The 27,609-nt window shown below is 40.7% G+C and overlaps 2 protein-coding genes across 5 annotated transcripts in view; one reads left to right on the top strand and one right to left on the bottom strand.

Moving 5' to 3' along the window:
* CNGB3 (cyclic nucleotide gated channel subunit beta 3) overlaps positions 1–3,811 on the top strand; it is a gene marked incomplete at its 5' end in the record, with an annotated part of 52,510 nt that extends 48,699 nt beyond the window's left edge. Inside the window, one exon of the mRNA XM_079982821.1 lies at positions 635–3,811. Coding sequence (XP_079838947.1) covers positions 635–1,039 — 405 coding nt within the window. The 3' untranslated portion in view covers positions 1,040–3,811. The remainder of the gene's footprint in view (positions 1–634) is intronic.
* CPNE3 (copine 3) lies at positions 3,069–27,557 on the bottom strand. 4 transcript variants are annotated; one of them, XM_079983129.1, is made up of 17 exons: positions 27,420–27,552; positions 27,039–27,132; positions 23,293–23,432; positions 22,939–23,118; positions 21,750–21,824; positions 20,621–20,692; positions 18,308–18,391; positions 17,922–18,011; positions 15,058–15,156; positions 13,262–13,348; positions 11,865–11,924; positions 10,784–10,917; positions 9,779–9,833; positions 9,626–9,677; positions 8,575–8,708; positions 7,658–7,894; positions 3,069–5,771 (listed from the first exon to the last, which is right to left on the bottom strand). In XM_079983129.1, the coding sequence occupies exons 3-17, from the start codon at positions 23,422–23,424 to the stop codon at positions 5,649–5,651; spliced, it is 1,614 nt and encodes a 537-aa protein (XP_079839255.1). In that variant the 5' UTR covers positions 23,425–23,432; positions 27,039–27,132; positions 27,420–27,552; the 3' UTR covers positions 3,069–5,648. The 4 variants fall into 4 exon arrangements, with proteins under 4 accessions (XP_079839255.1, XP_079839254.1, XP_079839257.1 ...); XM_079983128.1 differs by lacking the exon at positions 27,420–27,552 and adding an exon at positions 27,257–27,384; XM_079983131.1 differs by lacking the exon at positions 27,039–27,132 and having other exon boundaries at positions 27,420–27,557.
* Positions 27,558–27,609: the final 52 nt, after the last annotated feature.

The following is a 27,609-nucleotide window of genomic DNA, read 5'->3' as shown; positions in this document are numbered from 1 at the left end:
TTTTGGAGGAAATTTACCTCCGGAGAGTTCTGAGCATACTTGTTTATTTAAAATATTTCAGTTTATTTCAGATATCAATATAGTATCAAAAGATCTCTCAAGGCAGTAACAGTAAAAAAAATAAAAGTTTAAAAAATAAAAGTCCACTGAAAAAGCAAACTACAAATTCAAGCTGAACATTAACCACTTCCTAATGCCTAGGTGAAAAGTGCAATGTTCTAAGCTGGTGTCTAAATGAAAAAAGGGCAGGCACATGTTGCATTTCAGAAGGGAGGGAGCTCAACGGTTGAGCTGCCATCACAAAGAAGGCCCTGTCTTGCATCGCTGCATCATGTGACTGATGCAAACTCCACTAATTTCAGTAGAACATTTATAGACCTTCAAAGACAATGTCAAGCCACTCTGAAATCAATGTGGGTATCCCTTTAGCTGTGCTTGATGGATTGTACTCACCTACTATGCAGAGAGGTCTTAGGTATGATCTTAATTTCCTGTCAAACATCCTTCTTTAACAACATTTAATTGTTTTTGTTACAGGAGGAAAAAGAAAAGGAAGAACAAGCAAAGAAAGAAAAAGAAGAAAAAGAAAAGACGGAAAAGGAAAAGAGAAGTTAATATTTAACTGTTTTTGTTTCAGGAGGAAAAAGAAAGGGAAGAACAAGCAAGGAAAGAAAAGGAGGAACAAGAAAGGAAAGGAAAGGAAGAACAAGCAAAGAAAGAAAAGGAGGAACAAGCAAAGAAAGAAAAGGAACGAAAGGCAGAAAGAGACAAAAAAGAAAAAGCCAAGCTTGAAACCAAACCGACAGAAATAAACCCAACACAGTCTCCAGAAGCCAAAGAGCCACAGATGCAAGTGGAACCATCTGCTCATAAGGAAGAACCAGCTCCCAGCAGCCAGCCAACACCACCGGCTCCTCCTAAACCTAGTTTGCTCAGAGGAACCACTAACCAGTCCCTTATCATTAGCATGACTCCTTCCAGCACCCCTGGAGAAGGAGATATTCTTACTGTTGAAGTCAAAGTGAGGGATCAAGTATAACTGGTGGTTCCTCTTACTGTGCATTGTACCCAGTTCTGGGTGCCCAATTCAATTTTACAGGACCAAATCTGCTTATTTTTAGATACATGTTTCTACTGAAATTAGTCAGTCCCCCCCCCCCAAAGTTTGCATCTATACGGGTTCCTCACACCTATTTCAGTATAAAAAATACAGGGCCTCTCCCTTCTGAGGCTCAGCTGGAGAAAATGGCCTTTTGGAAGGCTTTTCTTCATTGGGACTGCCATCTTGGGCCAAATTAACCCCCTCCCCCGCCGCCGCCGCCCTGGCTGAGACACGTTTGATGGGGAACACGTTTGCTAGACAGTAGAGGAAAAAGCTCTCTGGCTGGTTCGCTGCTATTGAAATCGTCTCCTACATCCTAAGAAGCAGCTCTGTTTTGTGGAGTATTACACAGCCCTTGGAGAGCAACAAGATGGGTATGAGAGCTCATAATAGGTTCTCCCCAGTAGAGTTCTTTCCTTATGGCCCTCCATCCTGTTTCACTATTTCATTTAGAGCAGCAAGCCTCCAGAGTAACAGCCCCATTTCTTCCTCTCCTCGGCTAATAAACCACTGTTGGCAGAAAGGTCAGCTCCTACCTAACTGAGCTGTTTTAAACCCAATCTGCTGCTTTATGAGCCTTTTTCTGTTCTAATGTCATGAGATTAGGGAAAGGAGCACCGCAAGAGGACATCAGTTAACCCTTGTGCTTCACATTTGCTCCAAAGTATTAAAATATCTGTGGCAGAGCAAAAATTCAGAAAAGGTTGCTGCAGAGATATTAGCATACTAGCAAATTTTGATTTCTCTCCTCTTATCATTAGGACCCTGTGGTTCTGTTCTCCAGAAAGAAGTAACCCATGCCTTTTGGGGGTAATTATTTCTGGAACTAGGCTAGGAAGAACATTTTTAAGATGACTGAACTTGCAGCTACTCCTAATGAAATTTTTGCATAAAGAAAGTAAAACATGGTTGAGGAACATCCATAGAGTGGGCTTCCCACTGGACTATTAACCAGACCAAGAAATCTGGGTACCCACTCCATATGTTCATCCTGATTTAAATTAAAGTAGATGTCTTCTATCTGTTCTGACTGAAGCTGGCTCTCCAGGACCAAAGTTTTTCCCCATGCAGATTTATTCGTTTAAGGCATATTTACCCTGCTCTTAGCACAAGAAAGTTGTGACTTGGAGTAACGTGGTAGCTTGAGTGCCTGCAGACTCCGCACTGCCCCAAACGGTCTGCCCACCGACTCCCCTTCAGCTGTAGGGCGACTGAGGAGAGGATGCAGGCAGACTCCTTGGAGGCCCCACAGAGCGTCCTGCCCCAGCTGGCCCCACCCCTGGGTGCAGGGCTCATGCGCCCCCTCCCCGGCACCTGATCGGCTTGCTCCGCCACTTACAGCCCCACCCCCTATTGGGCTTCTATGTCAACCCCTCTTTTTTCATTCTGAAGAAACCAAAGTTAGCATAAAGACCCCAAAATCTTTGTCGGAGAAAAAAAGTTGTTGTCAGTTTAGTGCCAGACCACAAGCTTGAAAATCACTGATCTACAGGAACACAGGGCTGTTCATTATGAAATGCTGTTGCTAAACTTCATAGTTGTCTGCTTGTTTCCCTCTCTTCATTCCAGTTTTCTCTACCACTGATTTGTACTTCGTTATCTCACAAACATTTGTAAGTTATGTATTTAAAAATCCCTGAAAGGCTTGGATTCCAAGCTGCTCCTCCTCCAAGAATGGTAGATTTCTAACCAGTTCCCCAATCCTGCCCCAACAGCCTCTTGCATCATATTCTGCCCCATTGCAAGGGTCCCCTAACACCCAGGAGTGGATTTTCAAGGGGTGGCAGGAGGCTTCAGAGAGAAAGGGAATGAAGGAAGGCTCTTTTTCTGTTTCAGAAGGAAAGTTAGAATACAAGCTAATTTCTTAAAAGTACAAAGCAGGGACATTATTTCTATTTTCTGTGAAAGCCACAATAATCAGCAAATGCACATTCAGAGCTTTAAAAAATGACAAAAGACATTAGAATTGCTGAGGGGCGTAAGTGGAGTTTAATATACTGTGTTATATGGCATTAAGATAATGTTACACCTGAAGCTAACTTCAAATACAAGAAACTGTATTACACAAGGAATAGTGTTGTGCATAGAAATACCATACACCATAAGATACTTTCTTCATAAAGCTATATTTTGCTTTGAAAATATACAGGAAAAAGTAGATTCCTTTTGTTACAAAAGCAGCTAATGATCAACTTCCACCACAAGGTGGTGCTAATGCATAACTCATGCTGAAGAGACAAATGGAGGAGATAAAAATAAGCTTTGACATTAAGGAAATACTGCTAATATTTCTGGGGGTGCTGCTTTTGGAATTTTTAAAAAATATATACATACTGAATTCTGGCCCACCCCTGTTTATTGTTTAAAAGAGGAACAATTCAGTAGGTCCAGAAGTCCATTACAGTATAAACTTGGCAGATTCAAGCCACACTGTACCTATTAAAGGCCTGTTATGAGATGAGAAATACACAGTACAGAACAGACACTGAATGGGCTGGAATGCATGTGGGAAATGGCATCCATATAAGATGCTGTTTTCTCATTCACTTTGAAATGAGATGTGTGAACCATTAACGAAAGTAGACAGGGATGGGGTTTTTTCAGACTTTGCTACAGAATACTGCTGCAGTTATGTGGGCATTTGATTCACACAGAGAAAGAAAAATAACTGTATTTCAATTCTGTGATCCTCAAAACTTCTGGACTTTATACAAGGTTGGCTATAATCCACTAAACAGTAATTTCAAAACAACCCTGAATCCAGTTTTGCTTTGCTATCCAGTAAATGAGAAACCATGATGTATATAAAAACTTGCAAAAGGCGACATAACAAAAAATAAAAGTTATCAATGGTCTGAGAACAAGAGACAGTTTGATGTAGTCTATCCACTATAGGAATAAAACATTCAATCAGAGCAACAGCTGATAATTCCAAATACACCACTACTTTTGATTATCCACAGAGCAGATACATTTGATTGAGCATAATAAACATCAATCTGACACCCTTGAGTTTTAACATGACCACAAGGCAAAGCATGAAGACTGAAGGCATATGGTTCCAGCCTCAGAGGAATAATGTGCATCTAGACCCTGAACAATCATTTATAGGATGTGGATCTGACCCACACTTTTTCTTACTACACAATTAACAATCATTTTCAGACACCTCAGTCTAATCCATGTCACTGTAGCAGTTAATAAAAAAGTAAGTGATTCCCCAAAGGCAACAGTGAAGAATGAACAGAATAATCTAATTAGTTCTTGTGCAAAAGGGAAAAACAACAACACAAATTCAATCATTCTGGGCCAACTTTGCTCTAGCACAAATGAGGGGCATCCTAGAACTAGCTAAACCAAGACAGTGTAAAAAATTAAAGTGAAAAAAGAATACAGGTTCAGTAGCATATACACCTCTCTCTATAGACAGCTATAAAATTGAGAAAGATACTCTATCAAGGAAGAGTCCTTCCTCATTGGCACATACTGGGCTTCCTAGTCCACAACAAGTCACATGCTATTACTTTCTAGTCAGATTCTCTAAAAGTCAACTAGCTTCATAATACAGTGGACGCTCGGGTCGCGAACGTGATCTGTGCGGGATGCACATTTGCAACCCGCATTGGCACGTCTGCGAGAGCACGGGTTGCAATTCAGCGCTTCTGCACATGCATAGCCGCCAAAACCCAGAAGTAACCCATTCTGGTACTTCCGGGTTTCGGCAGTCCATAATCCCCCCCAAAAAAACGCAACCTGAAGCGTCTGTAACCCAAGGTATGACTATATGATATACAGTCAAATAAATCTTTGTTAAATTTATATCTTCTGCGTTGCAACTGCTGGCAACATTGCATAAACATGAGATGCTTGATTTGAAAAACAACCAACATGATTTACATCTGAAAGTCTTACTATAGCTCATTTCAAGGTACCACTCTATACTCACTTTTCACTGTTTCATAATGATACAAATGTTCATAAATGGCCAAGAAAGATAACATACTAGTCATTTGGGGTGGGGGGGGGGAGAATGAAGACAGACCTTTACGCTCTGCCCTGGTCTTGATGCTTCTCTGCAAATGGTTGAAGATTTTATATTAAGCTTATGCAAGCTTTAAGCAGCCAAGGCTCTCTTAAAGGAGGAAGTCAAGATGGGTACAGCGCACTGCTTTCAAAGGCACACTAAAGCCCTGTACCTAACCGCAGCTGGAGGCACACTGTGTTTTGTCCTGGGCACTATAAGCAGCCAAAGGGGTGATGGCATGGCAAAAAAGCAAACTGGCATGTTCTTCCTGAAGATGTACATAGTTTGAGAGTTTTGTTAAGTCTAAATAAAGTTTTCAGTCTCACTTGCAATTGACTTAAAGCAAAATGGCATCTTTGGCGACCCAGAACAAAAAAAGAAAGAAAGGAGTATCTGAAACAGTTTACGCATTTTATGTGCTGTATCAAAAGGTCCTGTCATCCACCTTGGCCTGTTGACACTGCAGAGGAAGGTGGTGAAGACATTCCCCACATAAGGAACTGGATACTCAGGGTCAGCTGCTCAGCTCCCATCTTGCTTTGCTGCAGGGTTGTTTGGAGGCTGGAGCTTGAAAGTGCTGAAGTAGTTCACTACTTGCTGAGGCACCTCTGCCAGGACACTCTGAGCAAGCGCTTCTTTGGGAGCCTTAGTCAAAGGAGAAACAGAGTGAATGTCGGAAGTCAAGCAAAAAAAGCACACATTGTAGTCCCTGCTGATTTGGGAAGATCAACTTAAAGGCATTTCCTTGAACGCACACCACACAATGTCAGCCGAAAGTTTACTTGCCCATTTGGTCCCACCATTAATCTGTATGGGGCGACACACTGGATTTTATTATTTCATTAACATTTACTATGAAACCCCTAAGCCACTTGACTGGCTCGCACGTATAAGAGCTGGCTGGCTGAATGTAATTTAGATAATCCACAAGATAGTTACCAGATCAACTTATGATAAGAATATCCAGAGAGAATAACCGTTATGCAATGCCCATAAAAACTGCCACTAGCCAGGGCAGTTAACATGCCATAAAAATTAAGCTGCCGAGGTTGGTTAATGACTGTAATTTCTTCCAGTCTATATAGCCCTAACCTTTCCCTGAAGCATTACTTAACCTGAACTTCTCCTCCAAGGGCATTTCAAGTTCCAAGCATGAGATACTAGGAAAAACAGAGTCTGTTTATAGTAAGTGAATCCTGTTACATGCAGAGTGATAAAGGCAAACTATTAACTACCAAGTTAAAGTACAACCTACAGTGGCAGCGCATTAGAATGTAAGGGATTCCCCCCCCCTTGCCCTACGGCAGTTTGCCTAAACAAATAATGAAAAGTAAGGAACATTGATGCCCTAATTTCAGCTTTTCAGCAGGGAGTGGAAATGGAGCATAAAATGTGCAGAAAACCTATTATGAGATTTCACACACAAACAGGTCTTCAGAAAAGGGCTCTCTGGAAAGCAAAGGCATTTTTGCTTTCCAATTTTATTCTACAAATAAAATGGCTATAAGTGAAATGATATTTACACAATAGACTGTGTGTCTGAATAGGAAGAGGAAATGTCTGCCTTTTATTTCACTCTAGGGTAACTGATGAGCTTTGCCTTCCATATCACTTGACTGTAATAGGAGCCTTTCTTACATTTTAAAAAAGGAAAATACCCTTCCTTTTAGGACACAATATTCTTTTATCCATAAAATGCACTAGCCAAATGACTCAATTCTTCTGTAATAGGGTAGATTCTCAGCCACAGTTACTAAGAGTATCATGTTTAGATCAAACAATTATTCACTGAGACCAGAATTACAATCTTTCATCCTGTTTTTATTTTTCAATTATTTTGCTCACAGGAGGGGCAACGGATACATAAAGTCCCAAGTCTTTATGCAAAGCTTGTTAGGCTGCACAGCCAGTCCTGCAACAATCTGGTTCATATGCAAGCTACATACAGCAGTTGGGTGTCTCCTAAACATCTCAATCAAATCATCAGCTGAAGGTCACAGCACATCCCAGGAGGCCCTCTGGCCTCAGGTTTCTTCACTTTCACACTGCTAGAGGAAATGGTCATTGATAAATTTCCCAGTACAGTCCCACCTAAGAAGGAACATCTAAAGCTGCCATCACACTGGTTCATGAAGCGTCTTCTTTTCCTCTCAACCAACTCACAGTCCAAGATGCTCAAGCAGAGCGCTCTGTACTGGTTTATAAGTGGTAGACAATTTTTACTGGAGCACTGTCATTAAAAAAACCTCTACTTTCCCGTTCCTCATTATATCTCATCATGCAAAAAGCTTCAGACCCTACTTGTTTGTGTGTGTATATAAGATAATTCACATGTATTTAGACCAGCAGCAACTGGCTTTCTGGGAGATTTCCATAGCTCTTCTTGAACTGCTGTCACACAGATCTTTTGTTAACTTTGTAAGCCAAAAATGCCAAAGCTATTGGATCTCACATCAGAACTTCAAGATTTTGGCTGAATCTTCTGCTATAATCTAACAAGCATTAAGGGTGTCATTAGAAACAGTACTTACATTCTGGAACTGTCGAAATGGCACAAATTGAACGATGTCTCTAATAGCAGCCTCTCCTGAAAGAGACCTCAGAGCCCCACTGTCACTGTCAAGGAATTCCATGGCACTGAAATCAGCTCCTCCGACACCAACAATTATAATGGACATGGGAAGCTTGGCTGCATTAACAATGGCAGATCTGGTCTCATCAAGGTCTGTTATCACCCCATCAGTGATGATCAGGAGCACAAAATATTGCTGTTGAACAATTGGATACCTTGTTAAAACTGAGAACAGAAATAAACTGAAATACAGTCGCAGGTGGCACTGATATAGAGGCACCCTTTTGTCAAAGGAAAAGGTTGGTGCAGAATGAGATTCATTCAAGGCTCAAAGTCTTCATCAGGGGAAGGCCAATTCTATGGGTGTATCAACTCTCAGGAGATAATTATCTGACTCCACCAGTGCCTACAACTGAAGCTCTCTTAAAGTTGAAGCTTCGATTCCACAACGAAACATTTAATTAAGTTTCCTCCATAGGGGTCCACACATGTTAAATAGCCAAGTTTTGTGCTTTTCACTGACCCTACTTCTCACCCAGGAGTGCAAAAGTAGATTCTTGCTGCCAACACCACACTTGGCATCAGACTCAGCAATATAGCCTCCCCTCCCTGCATGAAGGGTCCGGCTCCTCAGGGAATCCTCAGGACTTGAACCCACTAGCTCCAAAGCCACTGGTGCACCACTCCCAAACACACCTTTTCAGGGCTTGCTGCTTGCTGCCCTCCCCACCTCCACATTAGCAGTGCTCTCTCTCTGAGCAGATAGACACCTACATGGTATCTCTCCCACCATCAATGTCCGGGGAGCGGGGTTGGATTGCCCTCCAATAAATGATGAGTAAGAGCATGCCCATTTAGAAATTACAAAGGACTTACAGAAGCTGTTTTTTGCTGTGTAGCTGCAGCAGCAAACCTAGCCACGTGATTTATTATTGGAGAAAAGTTGGTGGGCCCATACAATCTTACTTGAGGAAGGCAGGCCCGGTATGCATCCACAATGCCTTGGATTCCTGGGGAAGTTAAGTGAACATTCTTCACTACATTTCAATATTAGCATCTCTTCCACAGCTTCAATGACACTCTAGTGTACTGAAGCTTCAGTAAGCATATATAGATACATAAATAAAAGGGTGTCCTTATGGAAGGATCTGTCAGATTAACAGCTCCATACTGCTGCTTATCTCAGGCATGTAAGGGTAATTGGCCTAGCTAGCAGAATAGCGTATAAAACTTAAGATTCCAATAGTGTGGTGATGGGGCAGGGGGTGGGGGATGCTGAGGTTTACAGGACAGTAAGACTTAGGGGTCTTTGAGGCTAAACTGACAGTACCTCTCTTATAGGTTCCTTTCAGATTAGCAAGTATGGCCTCAAACATAGAAGCAGAGCGAATAGAGAATAGAATTACTATTAACTTCAAGTAAACACACTCTCATTTCAATTCTTTCTTCCACAAGTACTAATTAGACAGAATGAAACTTGGGAAAAAATTGTAAGCTACCCAGGCCTCTCATTTATGTGACAATTTTAATAAATAATATCTTCCCCTATCTTCATTTTGGGTTAAGACCTGACAGCTTTGATCAGATTTATTTCTTCCAGTTGACATTTCTTTCAATTATACAATGTTAATGAACCACTGTTTATGCGCTGTGTAACTTTTTAGTTACCTGATTTTATTCTCTCTGCTGGGAATTTTTAGGCCACAAGTTGTTACTTGTGATATTATCATTTTAGAATATTGTATTTTAGCATTTAATGATTGTGTGCCCCCTGACAGCCTTATATAAATATAGCAAATTTAAAAAATAATGGTGCTAGTTCAAAAACATACAAACTGAGCTACTGTCACCTTGCTATGACCTACAATAAAGCTAGAAATGCCAGGAAATTCTTTAACATCCGTAACTTAAAAATTTTCAAACTTACCACTGCAGAATGGGTTTGATGGGTTAAAGTTTAATGGAAACTCATGTGACACCTGTAAATATATGGAAGATGTTCCAATTATTTTATAGGTCCATTTCTAATCAGGCAGGTTTGTTGGTTTGTTTGTTTTTTTACAAAATTGTTTCACCTTACCTGGTAAGAGGGAGGAATCTGAGCTCCAAACCCAAAAGCTGGGAACATCTTATCTCTATAAAAGCAATTTAGAGCAAACCATTATAAACAAGTCACTGTTCTACATTCTTTCACAAAATAAAAGCATAAATCTCTTGCTTGCACTGCTATTAAATGCTAAAGTCACTTTCATGAACACAAAGTTCCCTGAGGGAAAAATTTCCCATCCCCATCTCTCCCCAACAGACCCCCTTTTTCCAGCAGGGATCCCCTGACCCTCTGGAAAGGCTTTCTAGGAGAGCTGAAAGACAAAACCAATTAAATCAGCCGGCTACACTGGTGATTTGTAAACCGTGACGAAACAGTACCATCAACTACCTGCAAAATAAAACACAATCCATTCAGAGCAGGATCTGTAGTACAGTGATACCTCGGGTTAAGTACTCAATTCTTTCTGGAGGTCCGTTCTTAACCTGAAACTGTTCTTAACCTGAAGCACTACTTTAGCCAATGGGGCCTCCTGCTGCCGCCACACCGCTGGAGCACGATTTCTGTTCCCATCCTGAAGCAAAGTTCTTAACCCGAGGTAATATTTCTGGGTTAGCAGAGTCTGTAACCTGAAGCGTATGTAACCTGAAGCGTATGTAACCCGAGGTACCACTGTACAATCTTCATATATTGTCAACATAATTACTCTAATGTTATACTAATTCATTAGACGCTAGAACTGAACTGCTAAGTCTAGACAAAATTTGCACTTCCCTTCACCAAGACAATATACCATTGAGACACATTGCTCAACAAAGTCAGGACAAAAAGAAACCAGAACTCCACCTTTCTGGATTAGACAAGTTGGGGAGAAAAATGAGCAGATTTTTTGGGGAGGGGCTGTGTGTGTGTATATATATATATATATATATATATATATATATCTGAAGTTCTGAGTTATGTCATAATTCTAAATGTGTGTGCTTTAATTTTAATATACAAAAGCATATTGAGAACAAGACTAGCAGAGAAACTTACGTATCGTAGTCCTGAACGACCATCCCAACAGACCAAATGGCTGTCAGGTATTCATTCACGCCATTAGGGCTGATGTAATGTAGGGAATCTGGCGAGCGAGGATCTCCATTTGAGCCAGTAAAGTCAATACCAACCTGTCAAAAGGTACAAACATCACTGATGTAAATATTACTGTCTGCTCAGCATTGCTATATTTTTAGAACCCGCCCTATTTTTCTGATCCTAAGTTGTTTTAAATTGTATTTAATGCTGTATTTTAAGTTGTTATAACCTGCCCTGGGAACTCAGGGTGAAGGGCAGAATAATATTCATAATCTTAACAACAACTACTTGAAAAACTGGGTTGGGCAGGGAGAACCTAAGAGACATCAAGGCTGAGGAAGCATGCAATTTACTTAGTTTTAGTTTTGCTACTGAACTAACAAAACAAGCATAGAATGGACCAAGCTGGGTGAAACATGAGTATTGTGGCACAAATCTCAATTACTCATTTGACTGAATAAGTCTTCCCTCCAGCCACTCTTCTAAACCTAAAAATTACTGGGAGCACCTTCCTAGAAAATCAGGCTAACCTTTCTCACGAAGTTGCTGCAATGATAAAATAGGAATGGGGGGGATGAGAGCAATGTATGCTGTGTCCTGAGCTTTTTAAAGGATGGCAGAATTTAAAAAGCCATCCTAAATAAGGATCTAGAGTTGCCCACTCCTGCTCTAGCTCCTGCTCCTGTGGGGATTTACAGCAACTCCTGATCCTAACCAACAGTTTTCACACAAATCAGGTATTCTTTTTTTACTTTTCTAAAGTACAGATCCTCCTTGACTGGAAGCCTCCTATACCTCAACTTCCCTCCCCCATTAGGAGGGAAGCACCAACATATTCCACACCATGCATGTTCTATATGCTTCCTCACCCACAGTGCTTAGTAGCTTTCAGGCCAACGGTTCAAATCCCAGCTAGTTCTGGTTAGGATCTTTATTATAGTCCAGACTTTGGTTCTGGTGTGACAACCCCACATGATTATTCTCAAGTGGATTTGGTCCCCTTACTTCTCTTAAAAGAGCTGAGCTACAGCTTACTTACAGTAAAATTCAGCTGGCACCCTCCCATGATGTAGTCAAGGAAAGTACACTCCATTATAATCTGCAAAAAAAAAAAAAAAAAAATCATCAAAGCGCTCAGTGATACACTCAGGAACATAGACCTATTAGGATATGGCAATTAATTGGTTTGGTTTCAGAACACAGTGCCACCCCTACAGTCAATGCTGAGCCCTTTAGCCATCAGCATGGGTTTTCAACTTGGCGTAGGGGGGTAGAGGAGAGAGAGAGAAAAAAAAAGATTTGCAATGATGGCAGAAGTGGCAATAATGTTAATGAAGAGATGGGCTTAATATACAAGCTAGATGATTGAGACAGACAACCACAGTTCAATAGAAGTCTGCTGCAGATGCAGCACCATGCATGAAAAAATCCTGACAACACAGGACATAACGGTCCATCCACCTGCCCACATTCAGGTTGTGTTTCCATATACTTCTAGATCATGATTCAGTGCTATGCAGATGAGCTTCAATGAGTCTGAATTAAGCACTGAGAAAACAAACTCCCCACTCTCATCTTCTCCAACTGCACGGCCAAGACCAGTTCTGCAGAGCTTAAAAAGTCTTGGTTTAGCATTACAGAGAGTGTATACTCACACATACAGTGCACTCAGAGCTTGCATTTCTTGACAGAGTGAAGAGGGAGGGAATAGGTGGGCATATTATACTGGCCCAGGACTGAGCACACTAAAGGAAGTGGCTGTGTGCTTTTGCATGAGCATGCTGAGAAACACTTCTCAAGTGGTTTCATTTAAAAAAAATATATACATAGCTCTTCCTCTAAATGATACCACAGTTGTTCACAATACAAAACACAATGCATTAAAAGTATTTGCTCCTATGTTGTGCAGGGATCAATAAGACCTATTATTTGTTCTACAGTGGTACCTCCTGTTACTAACAGAATCCGTTCCGGAGGCCTGGCTGTATCCTGAAGATTTAATAACTGGAGGACTGCTTCTGATCATGCACGATCGACAAACCCACTTCCGGGGTTGCCACGTTCGCAACCTGAAGATTACGTTACCCGAAGGTAACGTAACCCGATGGTCCACTGTACTATGCATCAAATTTTGGCTATTTAAAGGAATTCTATACTGACTGACTGTAGATTTGTTAAAAATAAAAAGAGCATTGGCAAGCAGTACTAGTTTATTGTATTTAGTATTTAGAAGTTTAACACCCTTGCCCTGACTAATGGAACAATCCAGAGACATATTTTAAGTACAGTTAGCTGTCTAAATCCCAGTGGATATCTACGGATGCCTCTTTTTCTCAAGACTGCATCCTATGCCTTTATGCTGGGATGATACAATGTCAAATGTGATTATTACTTCTGTAAACGTAACAATTGAATGAGAAAAAAATTGATGCTGACCTCACAATGTTTAACGCTCACAATGCCTGAATTTCTGTAGCTTTTCTTCTTTTGCTTCTTCTTCTCATTGATGCATTCAAATTCAGCCTACAAAACAGCAGCAGGGCAAAAATTGCACATATTAAGACTAATATCCTAAGCATACTTAGTTCAAAATTTACAGAACTTGAGGAAGTCTGGGACCCTTTAGCAATATTACATTCTGCCACTTCTAGATTTGGTCTATTTGCAGCAAGGAATGGCTTATGAAAAAACAGCTTGTGAGCTCCCCACTTTCTCTCCAGCACAACTGCAAGGAAGTAAGCAGAAGCTTTTTGTCTACCAATCAGAGTTTGATGCTCTGCATGTTTATTCTTTTTTTTATTAAAAAAAATTATTCATTTAAAAACATATTAATTGTCATACATTCCACAAAATTTCACCTCTTATACAATCTTTTGGACTTCCATCAGCACCTCTGATGATCTCCCATTTTTATGATTTCATCTGCATTTCTTAAATTCATATTGCCTTTAATTATCATAACTAACGTCATCCTTTTCATTCAATAATGCAATAATTCAAATTATTCCCCTTACAAAACTTCCTGCAAACCTACAAATGTAATCTGATCATCACAATTACTTTTCAAATAGTCCATAAATTTACGCCAATCTTCTGTGAATCTCTGGTCCTGCCGGTTTCAAATTCTTCCCATTAGTTTATCTAGTTCTGCATGTTTATTCTTAAGTGTGCTTTAGGAGTGGGACACAAGTGGCACTGTGGTCTAAACCACTGAGCCTCTTGGGCTTGCCGATCAGAAGGTTGGCAGTTCGAATCCCCATGATGGGGTGAGCTCCCGTGGCTTGGTCCCAGCTCCTGCCAACCTAGCAGTTCAAAAGCATGCCAAAAAGTGCAAGTAGATAAATAGGTACTGCTCTGGCAGGAAGATAAACGGCGTTTCTGTGCGCTGCTCTGGTTTTGCCAGAAGCGGCTTAGTCATGCTGGCCATAGGACCCAGAAAAACTGTTTGCAGACAAATGCCGGCTCCCTCAGCCTGTAAAGCGAGATGAGCGCTGCAACCCCAGAGTTGTCTGTGACTGGACTTAACTGTCAGGGGTCCTTTACCTTTTTTATGCTTTAGGAAAACAAGTCAACTTCAAAACAGTTGATCTATAGTTTGTTCAGGTTCAGACATTAATAACAACTATGTGGTTAGTTCAAAACAACCCAAAACTTGTGTTTCCTTCCCTAAAGCTGTGCTAAAAGAGAGGGGAAGGGAGCTTTGCATATATTACTAAATAACAAACCCAATCAGTATGTCAGCAAGACAAGTTAGCATAGAGAAATCTACGGGCTGCAGAAATCAACTACTGCAGCCTGTTATCAGATACAACCATATAGGATCATGTCACTGATTCTGAAGGAGGCACTACAATGAAACACTAAACCCAGAGCACAGAAACCTTATGGAACACCTTTCCCAATACCTGCCACTCTAAACCTTAAGATCAGCTGAAGAGAGTCCTTGTTCATGGTCCTACCACCTCGTGCAGCAGGTGGGACCGTGAAACCTGATGGTACAGATTAGACTTGAGACCTACCTAGTGTTGTTGTTTTTACAAGTTGTATGAATCTGTGTTCTATTTTATAGTATTATTATTAAAGCTGTATGTTGTGCTGTAATCCATCAAATACTCTGATCTGAAGGAAAGCCATGCATAAAAACTCTAATAAATAAGGAAGGGCCTGTATAGAAGAGAAAGTGGATTGCCTAAGGCTACCAGTGAGGTAGGGAGGGAAGTGAAAGAACTTACTGGTGAATGTCGTGACGCTTCCTTCAGTTTTGATAGTGTGGTCTGAAAGGTCCCTATGAGATCATGGGACCCATCACTGTCATAATCATAGCACTCAACCTAAAAAAGAAGCATTCTTTGTTAACCCAGTATGTTGTGGTTACAGCACTGACACCATGTAATTTAAGAGAGCAAAAGAGAAGAAATCGTGTGGCTTTTGCCACTTCTGAGTATCAGTCCCAAGATAATTAGGCAGGCAAGACTAAAATGCAGCAACGGTGACCTACAGAGCCAAAACTGTAGTTTCAGTGAAAATACGAAGCATGCGTAATAATTGTTTTATGGCTCCAACTTCAAATGCCACTTATGTGTACAATGTGTATTTCACATTTATTTTAAACAATTCTAGTTACTTTTAATTGTACCTCACACTGATGTTCCTTGGGCCCATTGCCACTCCTACTCAAGTATGGCAAGAGCATCACTGTATTAGGTTAACACACATGCACATGCACTCTCCATCAGTGCAAACAGCATGCAGACACTGCTATGACCAAGGAGAATCTGTGAAACAGATTTTCATGTAATGACAGCACACAGAATTAGAGTAAAGCTGAATTCAAGGGTAAGGAATAGGACCAAAAACTTATCTTTTAGTATGAGCTCTTAAGAACATTGCCAAATTTTGCATTACTATAGCTATATTTCATCCTATTAAGAAGTTGATGTTTAACCCAATATACTAACAGTTGATACAGCCTTTTCAAGCTTGCTCTTGTTTTTGTGTGATATTCATATTTCCCACCCACAACAGAACTAATGAATGACTACATGCCTGCTGCTAGTAAGAGAAGCCTTCAATGACTCACTTCAACACACACACTTCGGGGGGAAACGTAATGAGATATCAAAGCAAGTTGTTTGTGTATTATAACTGAATACACAAACAGCCATTTTAACACAGAGAAAGGCACTTGTGATGGGTAGAGCTTGAAAAATGATTTTACTTACTATAATGAAATAGCCAGTTACATAAGACACTGTGTGCATAAAGTATTAAAGCATTGTTTGATCAGTCATTATAGTATAAAATGTTTTCCCTTATTCATTACAGTGAAGTAGTTTCATTTTATACTGTTTTCCATAAGGTTGCAAGACTCTATTTCACCTTTTTCTATTTCCTCAGGAAGATGTAACATGGAAGGTCAGATTTTGTTTACAATGGCACAGATCTGCATGCATATGAGGTTTTTCTGTATTCCGTTTGCACCAAAAAAGTTAAAACAGTTTATCAGAAAACTGCATTTTAGCTCATGAAGGAGCAAAAATAAACCAGCAGGGGTTGAAATTTACTTTGCTACAGAATTAAAATACAAAACATAATCATAACATATAGAAACATACAGAAACAAACTAGCAGTGTTTTTATCATTATGAGAATAGATGGTGAACATATGAATGAAGGGGCAATCCTTTGGCCGGGGTGGGGGTGGGGGGTGAGGTCCAAGAGGCCAGTTCGTTTTGCAGATCACCCTCTCTATGGGCACAGAGACCAAAAGCCTAAGTTTGCAAGCTGACATGGAGAAGGCTGATGGCAGCAGATAAGGTGAATTAAAAGGGAGTTCTTTAGGTGGCTTGGGATCCAAAGTCTTCCTATGTCTTTGATATGCACCCAGGATGGCAAGTGGAGGGTGGGGTGGGGTGGGGCAGGGGGCTAAGTACATCACCTACACTCCAGACATGCACACCTTTTACAAGACCAGCAGGGCTTGAGATCTGGTGACTCTACAGGATTGCTGTGGGGCCAGCTACTAAGTCACGATGAAATAAGCATTAATGAGCTGAAGAAAACACCCTTCATCAATGCAAGTTAAAGAGAGCAAAAGATTATCATAATAAAGGCAAAAGGGAACAAACAAGGACAAACTACAGCTTAAAGTATTATTAGGCGACTCTTGGGTTACAAGCACAGTGCTAACACTAGATTTAATGAAGCTATGAATGCTGGGTGAAACACAGCTTTAAGAATGCTTCTTTCTTAAAGCTTAGTTAAACAATTTACTTTACAGGCACCTCGCCCATTCTATAGAATTCTGTAGTCCAGTAAGATATTTGATCTTTAGAGAAGCATGTTAAGTATATGCAATGTGTTTAAGCAAAAAAGAAGGAAGTCCCATTTAACAGCTCAGGTATATTCTCTCCACATCACGGTATTCAAACACCCAGTAGCTGCTATTTCTGCTACTGCCAACTAACTTCTACACTTTCAGAAAAGGATCATACCGACAGCTCACTTGTAGCCCATATAACACACAAAAATGTAATTGTAAATATTGAGGGTGGAATTCAACATGGCACTTAGGGAATCATTCTATCAGCGCAAGTATTTCTGCTTGCCTGACAGAATGGTTTTCCCTCTCCTCTCCCTGCAACCTGTTCTGGGGGTTTTTTCCTGACCCTCCAGAGCAGATTTGGGAGAGGCCCAGAGGCACAGGGAGAGAAGAGAGGGTGGGGAAGGCCCTGTTGTTCTATCAGAAGTCCTTGGGTTATCTTCCACTAGAGGGACTAGGTAGATGAATCCGGCCCTGAACAGATTTTAAAAAAATAGTTTTTGAGTCTGTTCACATGACATGCTAAGCCAAATGTTGACTTAGCAAGAATGCTCATAGCTGCTCTGCTCCTCTCCAAACTTTTTTGCTGCGACTGAGCTAAGGCAAGCTTAGACTTGGCATGTTATCTGAACCAGGACTTAAGTTTAAGCAGTCTCCTCACTAACCATGGACTGTAGCCAAGAATAAACAATGTTTGGGCTTAGTATGGCATGTGAACCAGGCTCACGTTTAGTTTTAAATACTCATTCTACTTCCTCATCCTTTATACATTACCTTGATCGTTTTATCCATATCTCCATAACACAAAGAGTTGAGAGAGATTTTAAATGGCCTCCATACGGGATTCAAGTTATTTTTAATAACCTAAATAAATACAAAATAATAATGGTTAAAACATTATTAAGGTTGTGGGTTTTTTGCATTAACCATCTTTTTATAACTTTGGCTGTTCCAATAACTATCGCTAATCCTATCCTTGGAGCTTCCCATACATATCACAGTAGGATAGGATGCTGCCTGATACAGTAGCTTTCAAATTTCTTTCTGAAAGTGCTATAGTTATAGAAACCAGTAGTACCTCATAAAAACAGAACTAAAAGTATTAAAATAGACAATGAGTGAAATCAGCCCACTTCATAAAAGAACGAGAACCACCTTACTTCTGTTCTGTGCACCATCACCCAGTTTCCTTCAGAGGTCTGCTTGTGGAACTCCAAATAAGGATCAGATTTTCCAAAGAAATCCTGCAATTAAAACAAAGGCTATTGCTTCAAAATTGTCTTTAGAGGATGGGGTTGTTGGTTTTTTTTTGCAAACGTCAGGCTGCAGAGCAAAAAGAAGAAAAGCACCTGCCCCTGGCCCTGCCTTCAACTGTCACCTAACAGAAACTATTCCATTAAGCTAACTGAATTGCTGCCATCCTGGCTGGTCATTATAAGAACAGTAACTTTAAGAACTGATGCCTCAACTTCTTTTTTCTTCCTCCCTTTTTCCTTGTGCGTCATGACTTTTAGATTGTAAAACTGAGAGCCTGGACTATTTTATTACTGATATTCATAAGCTGCTTTGGAGTTTTTTCAGCTAAATAATGGGGTGAAAGTCCATTAAATAAACTTTACACTACATTACTTCCTGTTCAAAAAAGACACCACCTATATGCCAAGTACAAACATGCAGTTCACTTCCTCTTTTCCACCAGCGCTGCACATACATGCATAGTTGCATTCAGATTATTAATCCCTCCTTGGGAAATTCCGTGAATGCAAGTCTCTGCAACTCCACTCAGAACAATGGTAGTGGTTAAGTATTTCTGTAGAAGTTCTCTCTCTCTCTATCCCTCTCTTTCTCTAACAACAATAGCCATAATCACCAGAAATAGCAACAAGGGGAGAAGTAAAAGCATTAAGTAATACAAGTCATGAAATATAAGCATGGAAGAGCAAAATGAAGCCACATATAGCAAAGCTGTGTGTATGGTGTATGAATTACATGAACTGCACAAATATTTTGGTTACATTTTTTCAGGTGTCGAGTGCTGCAAACTATTTGTTCGATGTAAAAAAAACTATGAAACACGCAGTTTACAAATTTGTGGCTTCATCTTGCTAGCATACTACCAAAGATCAGAAAATTCAGTAATTTATGACAAAGCGGACTAAATGCAAAGTTGTTTATTTAAATATCAAAGGGAACCACATAAAATGCAAGTGCTTCATCCCCAAATCTGAAAGTATATTTCAGTTTTTATGAAGTTCAAACCAGATACCCACAGCACAACAGCACAAACTGAAATCCCCTCTTTGAGTTGGTTCACATGCAGAGCTGAATCATGATGTAGCATGTATGTGTGCTCCTTCTTCCCTTCCTCACTCTATTTTAATTCTGTTTGCATGGAAACCACAGTTTGCCCTGACGTGTGAACCAGCAGGTTACAGTTTCCACAATGTAGGGATGATCGCAGAGTGGGGAGTGGGGTCCGGAGGGAGCACACTCCCCACCCGCAGGCAGCCTCAGCCTGCCTGCACGCGTGACCTTGGGGTGCGGAGCACACACACCCCTCACAGACAAAGCCATGGCTGTCTGAACATTGTTGCCTCTGTCTAACCTTTTGCGGTCTCAATAGTCTGTGGTGTCCTGTCTGTAACCTTTGTCTCTGAGACCTTTTGTCTCCTTCACCATACACTGTGCAAGGGGGAAATGACGTGGTGTAAACAGGTGCCAAAATAGCTTTGTACCACCCCACTATCTCGGGACCGGAAGATGTGTAAAAGTCATAGCACAAAATGTATCTGCTTGGGTTTGCATATTTGTCTCAATAAAAGGAGGTTCCACAGGGCTGGCCGGCAGCTCGCTTTCAGCTTACCTGTGCGCAGCTCACCTGCATTATCAACTCCTACCTCATGTCCCTCACTTCACCACAAGCCAATTAAAACCAAGCCTACAAAGCCAGTTGCATCCATATAGCTTTCCAGTTTAAGCTGCAGTGGTTTTCACAAAGCAGAGCACATAAGGGAACCACTGGGTTCATTTGTTCAACAGATTAAACTTTTTAAGTTATTCCATGTCACTACAAAATTGCCCTGTTCATATGTTTCCAACTCAACAGAAATCCAAAGGTCATCTTTTAATATTTCCATACAATTCTCATGTGTTCCAGCATAAAACTAAAAAGTTCTTCCTTAGCTGTGAATTAAAGAACACACACTTTGAGCACAATCCTGAGCTGTGAATTAAAGAACACACACTTTGAGCACAATCCTATGTTTGTCTGCTTACAAGTCAATCCCACGGGGCAACATCCAACATCCCTTTCCTTTCCCCTGCAGGGGTTGCAGGAAAAAGGAGAGAAACAGCAAATCTTGTTGCACAAACAAGTCAATTCCATTTGGTAGGAGGACAAAGTTGGATTTTGCCCATTGCTCAATATGATTTAACACCAGATAAACTTGTATAGAATTGCAACCTTGAAGTACCTTGTTGTCCAGTTTCCTTGCTTCAACTTCAAACATGACTACCCGATTATCCTTTACTTCTTCAGCAGTAATCTAAGTAAGCACACAAAGACAACATTCACCATGATAAGATACTGCATTCTAAAGTATGTAATAGAATTCTTTTATGGGCAGTAGAATGAAACGTATGACAAATGGAGTGTAGTAAAATTTGAAGTAACATTTCTATTTCTATTATTTTTTTATTATTTTCAAAAGCAGTAACAACATGTTCACAGCTATGAAAAAAGAATACAGTTTTATAGTAATAAGAAGATGCTCCTTCCTCCCATTTTAGAACATTAAAGGGTTGGCCACAACAGACTCATAATGCATGAACACCCTGCTTTGAAAAATTTCAGTCAGTTTTCAATTTCTCCAGCTGGCATGTGAGGCTGCTATTTCAGATACAAAATATGAAAGATGCAGAACTAGGCATGTTAATTGGTTTTTAAATTAAAACTAGCCCCTGCCTTCTGGTAATGAAATTTAAAGAGAAAAATGTAGGGAAAAAAACCCTAAAACAATTAAAACAGGTCTTAATTAATTCATTTATTTCCTAGAAAGTACATAGGATCCCAACCTGCATCTCATTAATTTCCACAGAATTTCAGCACGCTTAAATTTAAAGGTAAAGGTAAAGGTAAAGGTACCCCTGCCTGTATGGGCCAGTCGTGTCCGACTCTAGGGTTGTGCGCCCATCTCACTTAAGAGGCCGGGGGGCCAGCGCTGTCCGGAGACACTTCCGGGTCACGTGGCCAGCGTGACGAAGCTGCTCTGGCGATCCTGCACCAGCGCAGCACACGGAAACGCCGTTTACCTTCCCGCTAGAAAGCGGTACCTATTTATCTACTTGCACTTGGGGGTGCTTTCGAACTGCTAGGTGGGCAGGAGCTGGGACTGAACGACGGGAGCTCACCCCGCCACGGGGATTCGAACCGCCGACCATGCGATCGGCAAGTCCTAGGCACTGAGGTTTTACCCACAGCGCCACCCGTGTCCCTAAGCCGCTTAAATTTAGTTTTGACTAAATTCATGTTTCCCTGGGTCATCAAAATCTTTGTCCACAAAGAAATACCAGAAGGGGAAAAAACCATTTGTGTTTTCATACCGTTATTTTTCCTTTTCCTGCAGGTCTGCCATTTTTCAAGAGTAGTGGCCGGGTGAGTGTTTTGCTAGAAACAATCTGTAAAAATACAGAAATATCCAGAAACTCAACAGATTAAGAATTTACCTTGTCTACAGAATTCTATAAATGGTGACTTAGTCAAAGCTGTTAGCAGATGACTAGAAAAAACAGTAACACAACAGGCCAGTTCAGATGCAATTATTTGACTAATATGCTATGGTTTATTTAACTGAGAATTGGCATCAACCCATGCATTAATTTTTATTTTTACAATTTTTTATAAACCACAAGTTCATATAAAATATCAAAAGACATAGTATAAACTAAAAGTACAGTATTTCAATAAAATCACAAAACACATTATTAAGATCTGGTTGGTGAAGAGTCTCAGGGTTAAAAAGGGTTAAGAAGGAATTCACAGGGCAGGGCATGTCAAGCTAAAGGTTTAGCCCCTGGAAAAGGCCAGCTGAATGGAAGGGAACTACCAAAGGTGCCCCATCAACAGATCTCAGCAATCAAGGCAGAGCATAAGGAAACAGGGTTTATTTTTAACAAAACATTGTTTACTGCTTTTGCGTATGTAATAATTTTATACATATGGACTCTTAAGATACTTCCAGCCCAAATTGCTCACACAGTCACCCCTTTGTTACTTCTTGTTACTTCTATCATGGTTTGTTTAAACCAGTTTTACCAGTTACATAGTAACTAGAAAATGGAGGATTAATCTTGGTTAAGTAGCCAGAATCTGACTGGTTTCCCAATTTACCTGCAATAGGAAACTGGTTTACACAAATCAGATTTTATGTTCAGGGAATCAGTTTATCCATAGGAATAAGGCAACAAGGAATGATAAACCACAGAGGTTAGTTCTTGTAACAATAGCATTCAACATAACATTAGATAAACTGCCTATAAAAGGAAGGCAATTTACTACTTCAATTCTTATTGAAAAGCAGAACTTACAAAATGAGAACCTGCAACATGCTATTGTTCCCGCTTTGACCTTTTCTTGGTTTTGCTGGGTGAAGGAACAATACCAGCATGAATGATGTTTCAGGTCAAATGACATTTCTCAGGACAGAACCAAATGAACTGTAAATAAAGCAACCAATAAAACTCTCTGAAAGTGAGAGAAAGTGAGAGAATTCCATGAGTTATTTACACCTACCTGCCCCAGTGTGCATTCAAATTCTCCTAAGAAGTCATCATCACTCAGCTCAACAGTTGTATTGTCAATGTCAAAAATCCCAAATTTGAGTTTCTGCACCAGCTCAAAATAGTAATCAATTAGGAATCTCTTGGAAAACCTGGGGTCCAAACAGTTCTTGATTCTTTCTGTGCGATCAACCTGTGTATAAGACATTGGGTGGTGATGGGGAGAGTTCATCACATGGTGTTTCAAAGAAATAAAACTCACTTTTACATCCCAGAATTTGATGTTTCTAAAGACCAAATTAAAACAAAGAGCTAATAGCCAGAAAAGAAACTTTATTAGAAATATTTAAGTATCAACATACTATACCTCATACCACTGTTGTCCACTTGTGTGCTGAAGCAGCACACACAATGGGTCTGACTTGGAGCCAACATCTTTATCCAGGAGGTTGCTGCAAGAGATGGTTAGCTCCACCTTTGTTACACATTGCGCTGCCATCTGCCTCACTGGATGGGAAGCAAGCAACAAGTATACTTAACATTGGGGTCATTTTAACAGCTCACAGTCCAAATCCAACAAAGATTTAAGCACAGCCCACTGAAGCAGGATTGTGGCCCAACAGTCATTCAATAAATCATGACTATGGGTATCTTGGGTAGACATGCACCTTCCAGAGCAGAAAAGAAAAAGGTTTCTTTGCTGGCAAGTCAATAGCAGAACTAAGCAGCATAAATCCCTAACCAGCAGCTTAATCATTCACAGATAAACTACCATGAACATAAAAAGCATTCATGTGCAAGATGGATTGCAGTCACTCTCACACAGCAGAAATAATAACTTGCTCAATAGGTTTACCAATCAGCTGTACATCTGCATATACACCTACCAACCAAGGAGAAAACATCATGCATTCAGTGAAATGAGCTCTAGTTTACAAAAGTTGATGCCACAGCAGTGCAGTCTGCAGGTACTACTCAGAAGTCTGTCCCACTGACTTCAATGTGACATTACCAGGTAAGTGTATATACAATTGCATCAATATATTTAAGACACTTATACTGTAGACACATAAAGTTACCTAAACTCTGGTACTTTACAGCAACACTGTAGAAGAGTGATGTGATGAATCACACTTCTGGGTGTAGGCCAAAAGCCTCTTTTTTAAATAGTTTGTCATTCCAAGGATTCTCAGACTTTATAATGGGCCACACTAAACCATGCATTCAAGCTCTTTTAGATATGGTAGGATTGAACTAAAGTTGAGACAAACATTTTTTTGACTGCCAGGATAATAATTATTATTTTTTACAAAATTTAAACAGCCCTTCAGCTTGATGGATTTCAAGGCAATCCACAACAACAACCAACACAATGTTATAAAACATCACACTTTGTTACTAACCATAAAACTGAGAGGCAACAATAACTATAAAAGCAAGGGAGGTAGTCAGAGCAATTTAAAATGCCTGGGTAAACAGATATGCATTGACTTGGTGCCAGTAACAACCACAAAGGTGGAGGCTCCAGCCCATGAAAGTTTATACCACAATAAAGTCATTTGTCCTTAAGGTGCTCAAGATTCTTTGATGTTTCCACCGACTTGCTAGCAAATGTCAACGTGCCCCTTACCTTTACTGCGGATTTAAAGTTGAGCATGTGCTTTCAGCAAAATAGGAAATAAATAGTACAGCTTATGCTAAATGTAAAAGAGGGGAGGGGTTGACATCTTAGAAAATTGCATTTCATATCAAAGATGGCCTTTCATTCAAAATTTAATTTTTGTTGAGCTTTTTAAAAAGTTTTTAAGTAGGGACCTTGTTATCTCAGATCTTTTCTTTCTCCCTGTATAATGAAACAAGAAAGAACACATGTACTGCTCCTGCTAAAGGCTCTGTAATATTTCATTTTAGTAAATCTACAATCTGGTGAGAAAAAACAACATCCTAGTTTATGAAACTTTAGGAAAGCTTGGAAGACTTATGTGTTAAATTATCTGCAAACCCACACAATTTATTTTCTAAAGTCAAGAAGAAGTCTAGTAGGCCTGAACAACTGAATCAGAACTTGGGACTCCAGTCCATTCCAGATGCTAATGGCACCCTTATTTACAATACTAGCATAAACACAACCATGCTGAGTTGAACCAGAATTCCTTTGAAGCCAACTAGATGTCTCAAGAATGCTCAGAAAACAGGACCTGGTGTATGCTAAGGTACAGTGTACTCCAAACAACACTATTATTACTTCTGCACAAGCAATTGTTTCCTAAATAAACAAATGCAGTAAACACACACTTTTGTCTAGAAAATGGAACTACAAGAGAAAAGAGCTTACAAACCACTGTTTGAGGGCCAATAAACTAGGCACTGAAAACAGAGCCTGTGCTATGGCTTGCTGTTATGTCTGAATTCATAGACAAATGTCACACCCACAATGCTCTAGTTGTCACACGATAACTACACGCCCATCCATTTCAACTCAATCATATGCTCAAGCTGTGAATGATTTGCTATACTGATCCTCAGGCTTCCCTGGGCATATGCTCCCCAAATGTGTAGGGAATTACACATGATAATCATATACAATTATCACTTTGTGTGGCAACTGTTTGCCACAGCTACACTGATGTGTTTCTCATAGCAGAAACGTAAAGCATATTAAGGGAAGGCACATATTACCAAAGACTTGGGGAGTTCTATTTATTATTATTATTATTAATTAAATGTAAATACCATCCTTCATCTGAAGCTCTCAGGGTCGTTCACAAGATAAAAATACAGGATATTTGGCCACAGCTTAACATGTCTGACCTGGGAAATACCCTGATGTTGGGAAAGATTGAAGGCACAAGGAGAAGGGGACGACAGAGGACAAGATGGTTGGACAGTGTTCTTGAAGCTACCAGCATGAGTTTGACCAAACTGTGGGAAGCAGTGGAAGACAGGAGTGCCTGGCATGCTTTGGTCCAAGGGGTCACGAAGAGTCGGACACGACTAAACGACTAAACAACAACTAAGGTGTCTGACACTTAACTGTCCTTCACAATTTGCATATTTGATTGTAATTTTTTTAAAATAAGTTTTTTATGCTATATTTTAAATGTTACCCACTCTAGGACCTAGGGGTGCAGGATGGGGAATAACTCATATTATTCTTTTAAATATACACGATACAGCAGGAAAGACTAGTGCAGCACCAGCAACAATACCTAAAGAGACATGGACTCTACAAAGAAAACATGAAACAGACCTCATAGCCTTCAGTTCTCCACTGCCATCCTAGCATAGGAGCCACACCCAGTGCAGAACCTACATTCATCCGCCAAAGTTTACCCCACAGGGTACACCTTTCAGACCTCAATTTGGACTTTCATTCTAGATACGGAACTCAAAGCAGGTACACCACCTTCAAACAAACCCTCACACTTTAACCAAACTATATATATGACACATCTATATATTTTTTTTAAAAAGTAAGTCAAGGATATTCCTCGGGCTTCTTAAGAAGAGACAAAGCCAGTGCTTTTTATATATAAAAAAGGTGCAGGCACTCACCATTAAGTTGTTACTGTGTGTGCCACACATTTAACATCTTGGGTGGGGGTTTGTGTAAAGGTGCCAGTACAGCATATCCTTCAGTAACCCCCAAGAAAATAACCACTGGTCAAAACAAACATCCGTCTAGGGATCGCTGCTAATTTAAACTGGAAAATCGTCTCGGCTACAGTAACACGTGTGTGTGTGTGTGTGTAGTATCCCTGAGAAATGCAAACATAAATTAGATGAGATCCGACTTTCATTATGTATTCTGGAAAGTTTCCAGGCTTCACTGTTACCTGTTCGGTTTAAGAACTTGTGCTTCAGCTAAACTTCGCCCGCCTGCCTCCCACTCCTTTATCCTACCTTTTGAGCCCGAGAAAAAGGACCTTTTTTCTGGGGGTGGGGGTGAGATGGGGAGCAAACGGGCAGGATCCAAATGTTAGAAAGCATCTTAAATGAATGGCATGACCCAAGTCCCCCCTCCCCCACCTGGGTTCCCATTTCCACCATTCCCCTCCGAGGCGCAATTCCCACAAGCGCAGGCTGCTCCCTCGCTCGCTCCTTTACACACACCTCAGAGAGGCTTCCTTCCGAAGCTGCTTCCCACAAACGTCCAAAAGGGCGCAGCAGCCCCTCCCTGAGCAGCGGCTCCTCTTCTCTGCAGGGCCTGGGAAGGACCGTAATAAATAATAATAATAATAATAATAATAATAATAATAATAATAATGGGACCGACGAAGCCCTTCCCAGATACTTGAATCTGGGGTGGCGGCTCCAACGGCCAGCCTCACCTCAGAACTTGTGTAACCCAAGGAGCTGTGGGCGAAGCGGGCCGTGCGCATGCGTCGGCCACCTCAGAGTACCCAGGGGGAAAATAGTAAATAAAACCAATCCTTCTAACCCCCGCCCCTCCCCCAGCACCACGAGAGTCACGTGAGAAGACGCCGGCGCTACCTCGTGACGTCGGCGCGGACGTAGGACGCCCCTCGCGCGCGGGAAATCCAAAACCGTAGACGACTCGCCGAAGGTCCGCCACGAGGGGGACGGGGAACCAAGAAAACCTCAGATTTGGGAGCAAACCCGGCTGCTCTAGGAGGCGGCCACGCGCAACTTCCGGCGTGTCGGGGGCCTGGGAAAGAGAGCG

This window comes from Podarcis cretensis (assembly GCF_951804945.1).
Source record: "Podarcis cretensis genome assembly, chromosome: 7".
Taxonomy (NCBI): domain Eukaryota; kingdom Metazoa; phylum Chordata; class Lepidosauria; order Squamata; family Lacertidae; genus Podarcis; species Podarcis cretensis.
Note: the sequence above shows the minus strand (reverse complement) of the source record. Positions and strands in the feature narration are given on the sequence as shown.